The sequence below is a fragment of the Branchiostoma lanceolatum genome, chromosome 12 (assembly GCF_035083965.1).
Source record: "Branchiostoma lanceolatum isolate klBraLanc5 chromosome 12, klBraLanc5.hap2, whole genome shotgun sequence".
Taxonomy (NCBI): Eukaryota; Metazoa; Chordata; class Leptocardii; order Amphioxiformes; family Branchiostomatidae; genus Branchiostoma; species Branchiostoma lanceolatum.
Genome location: NC_089733.1, coordinates 16,236,490 through 16,247,621, shown reverse-complemented (window position 1 = coordinate 16,247,621; position 11,132 = coordinate 16,236,490). Strand labels below are relative to the sequence as shown.

Here is an 11,132-nt window from a genome sequence, read left to right as displayed (position 1 = left end):
AAATATGAAAACAAATTGACTTTCCAAATACATTAATTGAAATCATTCTTCCTACATTTGTTATGTAGAGTCAAACCTGGGAAGCCAACCACTTTAGGTGTAATACAACCAGCTGCTGCTGCGCCACGTGCCTGTGAAGCTGTTGTGTTACGCCGAAGGGTATACATAGATACAGATACAGATACTTTAAGTCATAAGAGTCTTTAAAACAGCCCCATCTAATTTTATTCATCTTATAAGACCCTCTTATCTACATGTTGGCCAAGCACCCCCTCTCACCAATCAGTCATCCTCAGTCACTCGAGTGGTGGTTGAGACCAAGTTTGACTGTATTTCAATGGTAGCAATATGGCATCAACAAAACTAACTTGATCTCATGAAAATTCAAAGCAGTAAAGTTGATGTATGGAATGGTGGACCAAAAATCACATCACTCACTCTCTCCTATAGCTTAGTCAGCCTTAGGGGCAGCAAAGCGTTCAGTAAAGGTTCTCCACTGCCGGCATTCTTCTACTAGTCTGGCCATCTGGCCACCCAATATACAACATCATAGAAATAGGAGAAAAATAAATACATAGAACATGGTGATACCTGTGTCATTCTGTGTAGTATGATCAGCAGAGGGGCCAGTCTGTGTAGTCGCCGAGGCCCCACTTCCTGTTACCCAGTCAAAGTCGTCTCCTGTCAAGTCATTGGTCCAGGTGCACAGGCCACTGTCAAAGTCACATGTACCTGAAAAAAACGGCAAGATAGGATTAGTTCAATTGGTCTTATTTGCTTGAAGCTTTACTTTTGAAAAAAGCCTGTTGACTTCATCAATATTTTACATGGATCACTGTGTATGAAGATGTAACCTCTTGGAACTGGTATAATCGTGATTAGTTGGCTGTCTAGGCTTCCTTATGCCATAAATTGATGTTTTGTCCTTACTTCCAAAGCACTACAAACAATCCCTCATACAAGATATGAGGGGAAAAAAAATTGAAAGTGATCTTGATCCAGTTTAGCTCACTGAAGAGCTAATCTTCCACTGGTCGTGACAGAGAAGACAAATACTATGTACAGTATTTACAGGTTCATTATACCAAAACATACCACTATCTCTTTGTGACAAGCACAATGAACAGTGGGCCATGGTTTAACGTCCTGTCTTAAGGACTGCGACCTTTTTCCGTAGTGTTCATCTTAGACGAGCAACAAGAGCCGGGATGGGAACTCCCAAACTCTAAATCCACAGGCAGGATCCCTAACAACTTGAAAGCCACTTTGTGACTGGTCTAGTCGTGTTGTCTAGAGATGTTGCCCACTCACCTGGGGTGCCGCACCCTCCTGGGAGTATGCTGATGTCATCCAGGGCGATATCGCCACGGTAACTAACACCACGGATACCTTCAAAAGCCACTTGGAACGGGTTGTCTGCTGTCACTGTCACCTATGTACAGAGAAATATGAAAGTTTATCATAGTTTTATCTCAAAGAGTAAAACTGCCATTAACATAAATCCACTGGGTTACATAAATTCGCCACTTTGAAAAACAGTGGGTTTAAGAGATTTCTAGTGCAGCAACCCCCAGGCATTTAGATATACAGGGAGGAAAACTTCAATCTGGCTACATTTACCCCCTGATACTCTGTATACAAAGGCACAGAATTTCCCCTCCTTTCTTACTGACCTTGTAGTACTTATTTCTTAAAATCTGAGTACAAATTAAATTGGTTAATGTCAAAGCAGGATTACCTGAAAATCAGGTCAAATAGACTCGATCTGTAAATTCCTGTATAAACAAATAAATGACAAAAATAGATAAATGGTGTGGTCTTAGTAAGAGCAGACAAACCTGTGCCATAACCCAGATGTCTCCCTGGTCACCGGACAAGGTCCATACAGCTGGGCCCAGGTTCCCATTCTTCTTGGCATAGACGTTGAGTGTGCCGATGTTAGTGCCAAACATGTGGTAGTAGAACTCCACACAGTAGTTTGGAGAGGAGGTGGGGTAGGTGGGGGACAGGAATATGGCGTTGTCGCCGGGCACACGCGGACTCGAGGTTTCAATGAAAACGAAATGACCTACAGAAAAACAACATGAATATTAGCATGAAAGTTGATCTGAGTTGTTAAATTACATATGAGAAATAAACTGTTCTCAAACTCCAAGAATTGACACACCGGAATTCTATCAAAATCTTCGTTAGCTATCTGACCCAAGTGCCTCGGAAACATGCTTGGGTCTCATTTTATTTCTCATTAACATAAATATTGCTTTCAACCAAGTCTTGGGCATAAACATTGTTATCAACATAGATTAATAGTCCCAACAAAGTGTGCAAAGCAAATTATCTAAAGGAAATGTATTTCTAGACTAGTAAAACTTTGAAGTAAAAAGCAGCTTTATATCAAACCTGTCCAAGGTTCTGAAATTGGTGCTGCTGTGAGGTAGCTATCATTCTGCTTCAAAGTGGGGACAGTAGCAAAGCCCAAAGAACAACAAAAGATATGTTACAATTACAAACCACTATATCTACTTAACAATAAGGTGAGACTAACCAGCACTAGTGCCATAGGTGTGGTCGACCGTGGGTCCAGTGTTAACAGTGCCGGTGCCACCAGTCTGCCAGGTCCAGTCAAAGATGTCTCCGCCGTCGTTGGTGAAGCCACACAGACTGGCATCCTCAAAACCACACACACCAAGAGGGCTTACTGTGGCTGGGGGGACAAGAATTTAACATCAGACATTAACGCCCATTAACATTAATCCGCCGGGTTACATAAATCTGCCACTTTGAAAAACAGTGTGTTGAGAGATCTCTAGTGCAGCACCTCCAGGTATGCACAGTTTAGATATACAGGAGTGCATTATACTGGGGGACGTTGGGTTGGAGATATGTTTGGACGTATCTTTTCAGGGTGGCGAATTATGTACCCTGTCATGTAATCACATTTTTTGTCACTGTTTTAAAGGGAGGTATTGTACATTTTGTTAGTAAACAATAAGAATAAACAATTTACAACAGTTTGATCTGACTAGGTTATACACTATGTAGAAAGTAAAACTTACCTGCAAAGCATGATCCATCTGTCATTGTGACATCATCTATGGCGATGTCTCCTCTGAACCCATTCCCTCTGACACCTTCAAACACAACCTGCAGAGGGGAAAGCTCCAGTTAGTTGAATTCTACACATCTTTCCGATTGATCTGATCAACAAAAAAGTACTTTGCAGCCGTGGGCTGAATTGCATACCTTTTTCACAAGCATTTAAAACTGATTTCATAAACCTCTTAAACAGTTGATAACATCATCGTACATACAAAATAACAATTATCATGCTAAATATGTGACGGTCACAATGCTGTTTTTTCATAGAAGTATTGGAACACCTATTTTCCATGCCATGGCATTTGATGGAAGCCGGTGGGACACCGTGAAACACAACCGTATCATATGTCATCGAACCCTAGGTATGACATTTTAAAAAATTTACTTCATTCGAGACACCCAACATAAAACAGAGCAGAAACCAAGCTCAGAAGCCAAGCTTACGTTGTATTGGCTGCTACCGGGGATGTCCACCTGTCCCTGATCCCACTGGTTTCCCTGTGTCCCGGACTTGGTCCAGATGGGCTGCCCCACCACCGGTCCGGTCTGCACGTACACGTTCAGACTGTCCACGTTGGGATAAAATGGCAATGTTAGGATGACATTTTCATGCTTCTTCCTATTCTTAATATGTAAATAATACGTAATAGTGATATACTATGTAATGCTAGCATACAGAAGCTTTAAGAGGACTCAGATCAGCAAGCAATTTTAGTTACAAGTACAAGCATTTAAATGAGAACACTGCAAACATTGCAAGATTTACAGTACATAATATGTATTCTTAATATATCCTATTCTTATATCCATTTAGTATGTACATCAAGCCATGCTATGTCTGTCTTCAGCAGCCAAGATGACCAAAAATGTACATGTCTTGCAGTTAAACAAAAAAGGAAAGGCCCTAATATTGCTTTGGTTGCCTTTCAGATAAGTTGCACTCTGACCTGTCCACGTTGTCTCCGTACATGTGGTACCAGAAGGTGAGACACTTGGTGCCCGTGGGGGTCACCAGGGGGCTGACCAGCCGAGCCTTGTCTCCAGTGACTTGCGGGGACGAGGTCTCGATAAACACATAGAAACCACCTGGAACAGTGTGACACAGACATCTATGTTCAATCTCGTTAAACTGGTATTCATATGTTCATTTGGGAAAAAATGCAAATCATATGTTCATTTGGGGAAAAGTGCTACCCATATGTTCATTTTGAGAAAAAGTGTAACTTACACATATGTTTATTCTGGGGAAACTGAAACTCATATTCTGGAAAAGTGTAACTCATATGTTCATTTTGGGAAAAGTATAACACAATGTTTATTCTGGTGAAAATGTAACAACTAATATGTTCAATGAGTCCATGTTCTATTTACTATAACTTCACCTCTACTTTGAACTGAAGTTTATCTAGTATAAACTGAACAAGTCCAAAATGTGACATGATGATATTTCCCTTCCCCATCAGGAAATACTGTACGTTCATTCATTCTCACGGGGATTCAATTTTGCGTTAGAAGGGGAAAAGAGGGTTTTGTTTTAAGTTTGTGGTTGAAACAATTCTATTGCACAGTAGTATAAGTTGGCAACACATATCTATGGCAAAATGATTTCACAGAGGAGAGGTGACTTGAAAACCAGGGAAAATAAACCACCACCAATATTTCCAAATTTTCAGTTAATGAATAAAACATTATGTAAGGATGACCCACCATCCTGGCTAAATTGTTTACTGAAGGACCCCCCTCCCCTCTGACTTCAATGATCTCATCAATTATGTGTCATTCTTTTTCGATTCAGAACTGTCATTAAGATAAGTCCTTGGCATCTTGTGTTACTTCACTTTACCCACCCTACCCTGTGGGGACTCCTTATTCATTTTTACAAACAAGAAATAGCCAACACCCGGGGCTCCTTGAATTTTTCTTCTTCATACTTTAGGACTGAATTATACAATAAGTCACTCACTGCCTGAAGTGTGATCTGCCGTAGGGCCGGTGTTGGTGCTTCCCGTCCCTCCGTTCTGTCGGATCCAGTCAAACTCATCATCCGTGGCCTGGACCCAGCCACACATGTCCGCGTCAAAGTCACAGTCAAAGGTGCCCGTTGCTGTAAAAACAGGTCAGAAATACTGTAAATTCATAGTTGAAGACAAATATCATTTTTTGATTGTATGTCCCAAATATTTTGATATACGTAATTCTCTGTACTCAATGCTATCATGATCGGATTTACCAGGTAAGTGCATAATGACATGTGACAACCAATGCATGGTATACATTGGGAAGTATACCAAAGAATGTCTAGACGTTAGAAACTCCTCCAATGATTGTAAAATTGCATTGTCATCCCATACTACTACACCATATTGTATAAGACAGACTGATTAGCCTAATAGAATGTTATCTACATGTATGTACCAGTGAATGCCATATTTTGTACCTTGTACAATTGTTGTGCTATAAAGTTATTATTTATTTTTGCAGGGATTCAACTTCACCGTAGGGGTGGGCAGAAGGTGTTTAAAATTTGCAGTCCAAACAATCCTGCAGCATTTGAAATCACTCATTTTGCAAATGTTTTCAAACCAAACTTTACCAACTGAAATTACAAGAAAATAAACCTTAACGGTAGTAATACTTACTGGCAGATGTGGGTGCCAAAGTTGGAGATGTTGGTGGGTTGGCTGACACGGGTTTTACTAAATACAAAAATATCAAGAAATATTCCACATTTGACAGAAAAAGCATTAAATTCAACATCAAAATCATGTAATTTTTGATAACCATAACAAACAGTGAAAAGAAAAGACCAGACTGTAAAATAATCTTACTAATGTGTAAGGAACATTAGATCATAACATTTTGAGTTACAAAACTGCTGGCAGAATAACACAGATAGAAGGTAGAAACTGCCTTAAGATTACATTACAAAAAATGAACAACTAGTCCCCATTAACATTAATCCAACAGGTTACATAAATCTGCCAAATCTACAAAATCAAGAACAGTGGGTTTGAAATAAAGATCTCTAGTGCAGCACCCCCCAGGTATGTAGAGTTTAGATATACAGGTCATTGAGTGCATTATACTGGGGGACATTGGGTTGGAGATCTGTCTGGACTTATCTTTTCAGGGTGGCGGTTATGTACCCTGGTAGAGTCATATTTAGTGGATATTATACTCAGAATGCACTTCCACAATGGTAGAATTATGTTAACTTAGTAAATGTTATTATACTCAGAATTTAACTTCTACAGTACTCACAATTACATCCATTGTCCTCAAAGGTGATGTCATCAATGGCGATGTCACCAGTGTGGCTGAGCCCTCGGACGGCCTCAAACACAATCTACAACACAAACATGGCAGGTTCAGGTGTACCGCTGCACACAGCTTCTTTTCTGGTCTTGATAGAATTCTGGCTTATGCAGCTATACACCATTTATCATTGGACAACACATCCTGATGAGCTATGTTTTCAGAAGGTAGAAAGGGAATTAAGATACAAGTATGCAGGCCTTTCTCCCGACTTTTTTCCGGCCCACTCATTGTTTGGGAGCCCATGTTGTCAATTTTCATCAGTGTTAAATCTGTCATTTGAAGCAAAAAACGAACATTTTCATCAATTCCATGTCATTTCATCAATTCCATGTCTCTTTTTGAACAGACAGTGTTAAATGTTTTTCTGTCCCAACAAGAAAAATTCCATCCAGGGTTTCAGGACGGGTCCTGAAAACAGTCCTGCATGGTACAGTTTTCTCAGTATTTTGGCTTATGTATTTTCTTGATGAAGATTATCTTTGAGTTGTTAGAAATAAAATATATCATCCTGATCATCACAACCTACCCTGTAGGAGTCCAGACTGGTGAACTCGACCTGACCGTCTGACCACTGGTCTCCTTGGTTGTTGGTCAGTCGCCAGAGGATCCGGTCGGGAAGACCCTGTTCCTGAATCAGAACATTCATCGCGCCGATGCCGCTACCATACATGTGGAACCAGAACTTGATACACCTGTTAGCAAAATATGAAATGGTTACATTGAATGTGTACATAACAAAGTGCAACAAAGCTGTATTTGCAACCACAGGCTACTTTTAAGTATATGACACATATCAAAATATGTGTCATATACAACTTAGCACTTGTTGGTGCTGTTTACAAAACATGTGGGCAAATTGCTGCTATGAGCTACATGTGGTTGCCTCTGTAATGAGAGAACTGAAACTGAGTACTTGGGACTTGGCTTTATACTATCTGGGACTAAATCTACAAAGTTTGACACAATTTCTCATGTCCTCTTCCCACCATCTGCCTGGATTTAGTTGGCTTCATGACTAACTTGTCGTTCTGATATGTGACAAACCTGGTGGAGCCTGCGGTGGCCGGGAACTGTTCGCTCTGCCAGCGGGCGTTCTGCCCAGGTTGGGTTGGCGCAGAAGACTCGATGAACATGTACTTTCCTGCGATGAACATGATATTGACACACAATTACTGAATTAGTATCAGGTAGGCAGAAGTTTTTAATTGTAATGCAGTTTTAGTAGCTACAAGTGCTAAAATTCTACATTAAAAAAATGTCAGAGAAACAAGGAATTATATTGATTGGTTTGATAGCAAGTCTCATTATCTCAAAACTTGTCGTCAGTGTGAGGTTCAAGTTTTTATCAATACAATCATGTATTTCATTTTGGTGGGATGACAGCTCTCGCTTTGCAGCCAATGGCTGAATTGCGAGGAGCTTACAGCTGGTGGGGCTAAATTGCATGGGCCTGTAATGGCAGGCTTTTAGCAGTCAAGTGACACAGCATGCGACAGTTAATAACCACAGTATGTTGTTGCTTCCTTGAGTGGGATTCGACATACTAGTATTTCTCTACATGAAAAATTTGACTCTTTCACACAAAAAAAATGTCAAAACATGGCTGTCAACCCCAGGACTGGTGCAGGGATAGGACTGTAAGGTGTTGAACAATGCACACCCTTACCTTGGTCTGAGTTTGTGGTGTGGTCGACGGATGGCCCTGTCCCGGTGCTTTGAGTGTTGCCGGATCCTTCTGTCCAGTCAAAGTCGTCCCCTACCTGGGTGTTAGTCCATGTGCACGGGCCGGCTTCAAAATCACAGTTACCTACACATGAAACAAAGAAGATGTTTGGCAATCAAACTACGATGTCTCTTTCCAACACTGCAGAATGTAAACTAACAACACTTCTTTCTACCATCATCCTAGATCCTCCTTTGGCAATATTATGACCCAATCACCTTTGACATTTGACCTTAAAGAAACTTGACTTTATGCAGTAATATGTCAAAGATGCATCTCCCATTTCAGCACATTGATAAACCTACCCGACTTGTCCAAATGAGTAGAGCTTTGCAACTCATTTTAAGTGCAACTCATAATGTTGCATACCAGTACTCAATTATTTCATACTTTTCCTCTTGATCTAAGTTAACACATTTTTTGGATTAGGTAAAGTTTGCAGGAAAGAAGTTGTTTTCTACATCGACCCACAGTTGTGCAGCCTGGTTATCGAACCAAAAAAAAAGTTTTTTCCACCACAAACTTCACCTATATGCACAAGTGTGAACAAGGCTTTAGAAAGGAACGCTTTAAACTCAGCAAAATTGTCAGATTTTCCTATAATACTTCGTCACAAAAAACCCACTACAGAAAAAACAGCGTAGTTACCTGTGGAGGCACCAATGCACCTGTCATTAAGGTAGGTGACATCATCAATAGAGATGTCGCCCCGGAAACTGTTGCCACGGATACCCTCGAACATGAAGTAGGTGTCGATGCTCGGGGTGACGGCCCACTGCATGGCTGCCCATTGGTTGCCCTGGTCACCTGACACCTCCCACACGATGCGTGGTTGGTCCGTTCCCCGCACCTGAATACAGAAGAAAAACATACCAACATTGCCTTATGTACAAAATGGCAAGATAAGAAAATAAGCAGGACACAAGAATACCAGCATCAACAACCCAGTATTGAGGTGTTTAAAGATTTTTTCAATTAAAAGTTGAGAGCCTCGACCAAAGTACAAATGTAAAGTAAGAAAATAAATTAAAAGATTTAAAAAAATTATCAAGTGGAAGCTGTCATCATCAAGCACAATATAAGCATTCTTACCAGATACTGTAAATGCAGAAATGTTAAAACCACCGCAAAAAGCTGTTTCATTGTGTGACTGTAGTCTATGCTACTATTATGTATTGTTTCAAACAATGTTATAGTAGTAAAAGAACCAGCTGCTACTGTATGTGGTAAAACACATTATGCCAGTTAAACCGATTGACCAAAACAGATACAGACCTCCCACAGCCGAAGTGTGCCAATGTCTACGCCGAACATGTGGTAGTAGAACTGGAGACAGTGTTGGCGGTTGTCACCAGGAACGGTGGGCGTCGTCAGAACAGCGATGTCACCCGGTTGCCTTGGCGATGAGGTCTCGATGTACATGTAATGACCTGGGTTGAACCAAGAAGCGGTTTTAAGAAAAGCAAGAATTCCAGCCAGGCAATGGGAGTAATCATCATAGGGGAGTAATAGAAGCTGAAGAAGGAAAGAGCACACCATCACAATTTTCTGTTTGGTATTCAAAAATAGTTGGTACAGATGCAGAAATTTGGTACGAGCAAGGAACTTCATCGTCATATTTGTTGCCCCCAGATGACCCCGCGAGGGGCAAAGTAGGGGGACAGGAGGTCCCAGGCTAAGGCGGGCAGGCCTCCAGCCTGGCACGGTAAGATTCAAGTAAAAGTGTCCGAAATTGATTTTTTTTAAAGTGATTTGTATCAGGGAATGAAATGTAACTGACCAGTTGGTGTGCCAAGGGTGTGGTCACTCTGGGCTCCAGTGTTGGTGGAAAATGGATCCGTCATAAAAAATCTGATTTTTTCGTAAACTGTTACAAGATGTATGAGACTGGTCTCAGAGAGTAACATGGATGTGTAACTGACCGGCTGATGTGCCCAGTGTGTGGTCACTCTGGGGTCCAGTGTTGGAGGTGCCAGTGGACCCAGTCTGCCATGTCCAGTCAAACTGGTCATCAGTCTTCTGCACATACCCACAGATGGTACTGTCTTCAAAATCACAGTTTATCCCATAAGTTGTGCCTGGAAAAAAATTGTATAATTAGCCTTTTCCTTGGTATTCTTCTGTGCCTTTGTAATGATACTATTCCATTTTGTTGTCTTTTACAGCACTATTGACAACAAAAGAAATAAACTCAGTCTGTACATTTTTCTCACTTATATGTTCTGTGTCTGTATCTACATAGCTGGTATGACTGCCATTAGGCATAACACACCAGCTTACTCTCATTCAACTATCATATGATTGCACATTGATCACTTTGCAGAGATTTTGCAATGCTAGTCAGAGTATACAGAAATAGATAACTTTTACATAAGATTTTAATCTTCTAATAATGGTACCTGAGGTACAAGGGCCCGTTGTCATGGTGATGTCATCCAGAGCAATGTCTCCTCGGAAGCCCGTACCACGGATGCCCTCCATCACAACCTGAAGGAGGGAGAGGAAAAAGTCTTGTTAGCAATGCTCTAAGCTTTCAATATAGAAGACGCTCAAATCTATTAATATCCAAGCAGATCTATTGGTGACAATGACAGCATCCAAAAGAAAAAAGCAGTTTTATTGGCCAGCAAACATACCTGGTAAGGACTAGTGGTGTTCACTTCTACTTCCCCTTGTATCCACCGGTCTCCCTGTGTGCCTGTTCTCTGGAAGGTCGGGATGGCTGGTAGAGCGGGGCCCGTCTGTAGTAGTAGTAAATAATAGACTGGTTTATTTCACATATTAAATAAAATACAAAGACAACACAGAAGAAAATCCTGTATTGCAGCCAGAGGGGATCAATTGCACAGTTTTTCTATTACCATTCTTACTAGTATCTACTGCAGCTTATACAATTTACAAGTACGCGGGTTACAACTAAATACATTTCAGACATATACAGACAAAATATGTCACAAAACTATTTAAACTATTTACATCTAAGTTTTTGCAT

The 11,132-nt window shown here is 40.8% G+C and overlaps 1 protein-coding gene across 1 annotated transcript in view; it reads right to left on the bottom strand.

The window, feature by feature from the left end:
* Window positions 1–292: 292 nt before the first annotated feature.
* The window catches only part of LOC136445797 (MAM and LDL-receptor class A domain-containing protein 1-like), a 48,297-nt gene continuing 37,457 nt past the window's right edge, over window positions 293–11,132 (bottom strand). Inside the window, exons 28-43 of the mRNA XM_066443937.1 lie at window positions 10,777–10,881; window positions 10,540–10,627; window positions 10,063–10,218; window positions 9,416–9,570; window positions 8,789–8,990; window positions 8,084–8,224; window positions 7,462–7,558; window positions 6,944–7,109; window positions 6,367–6,445; window positions 5,082–5,203; window positions 3,057–3,144; window positions 2,546–2,704; window positions 1,839–2,068; window positions 1,312–1,432; window positions 592–732; window positions 293–327 (exon numbers count right to left, since the gene is read on the bottom strand). Of these exons, the coding sequence (XP_066300034.1) occupies window positions 293–327; window positions 592–732; window positions 1,312–1,432; window positions 1,839–2,068; window positions 2,546–2,704; window positions 3,057–3,144; window positions 5,082–5,203; window positions 6,367–6,445; window positions 6,944–7,109; window positions 7,462–7,558; window positions 8,084–8,224; window positions 8,789–8,990; window positions 9,416–9,570; window positions 10,063–10,218; window positions 10,540–10,627; window positions 10,777–10,881 (2,085 nt within the window). The remainder of the gene's footprint in view (window positions 328–591; window positions 733–1,311; window positions 1,433–1,838; window positions 2,069–2,545; window positions 2,705–3,056; window positions 3,145–5,081; window positions 5,204–6,366; window positions 6,446–6,943; window positions 7,110–7,461; window positions 7,559–8,083; window positions 8,225–8,788; window positions 8,991–9,415; window positions 9,571–10,062; window positions 10,219–10,539; window positions 10,628–10,776; window positions 10,882–11,132) is intronic.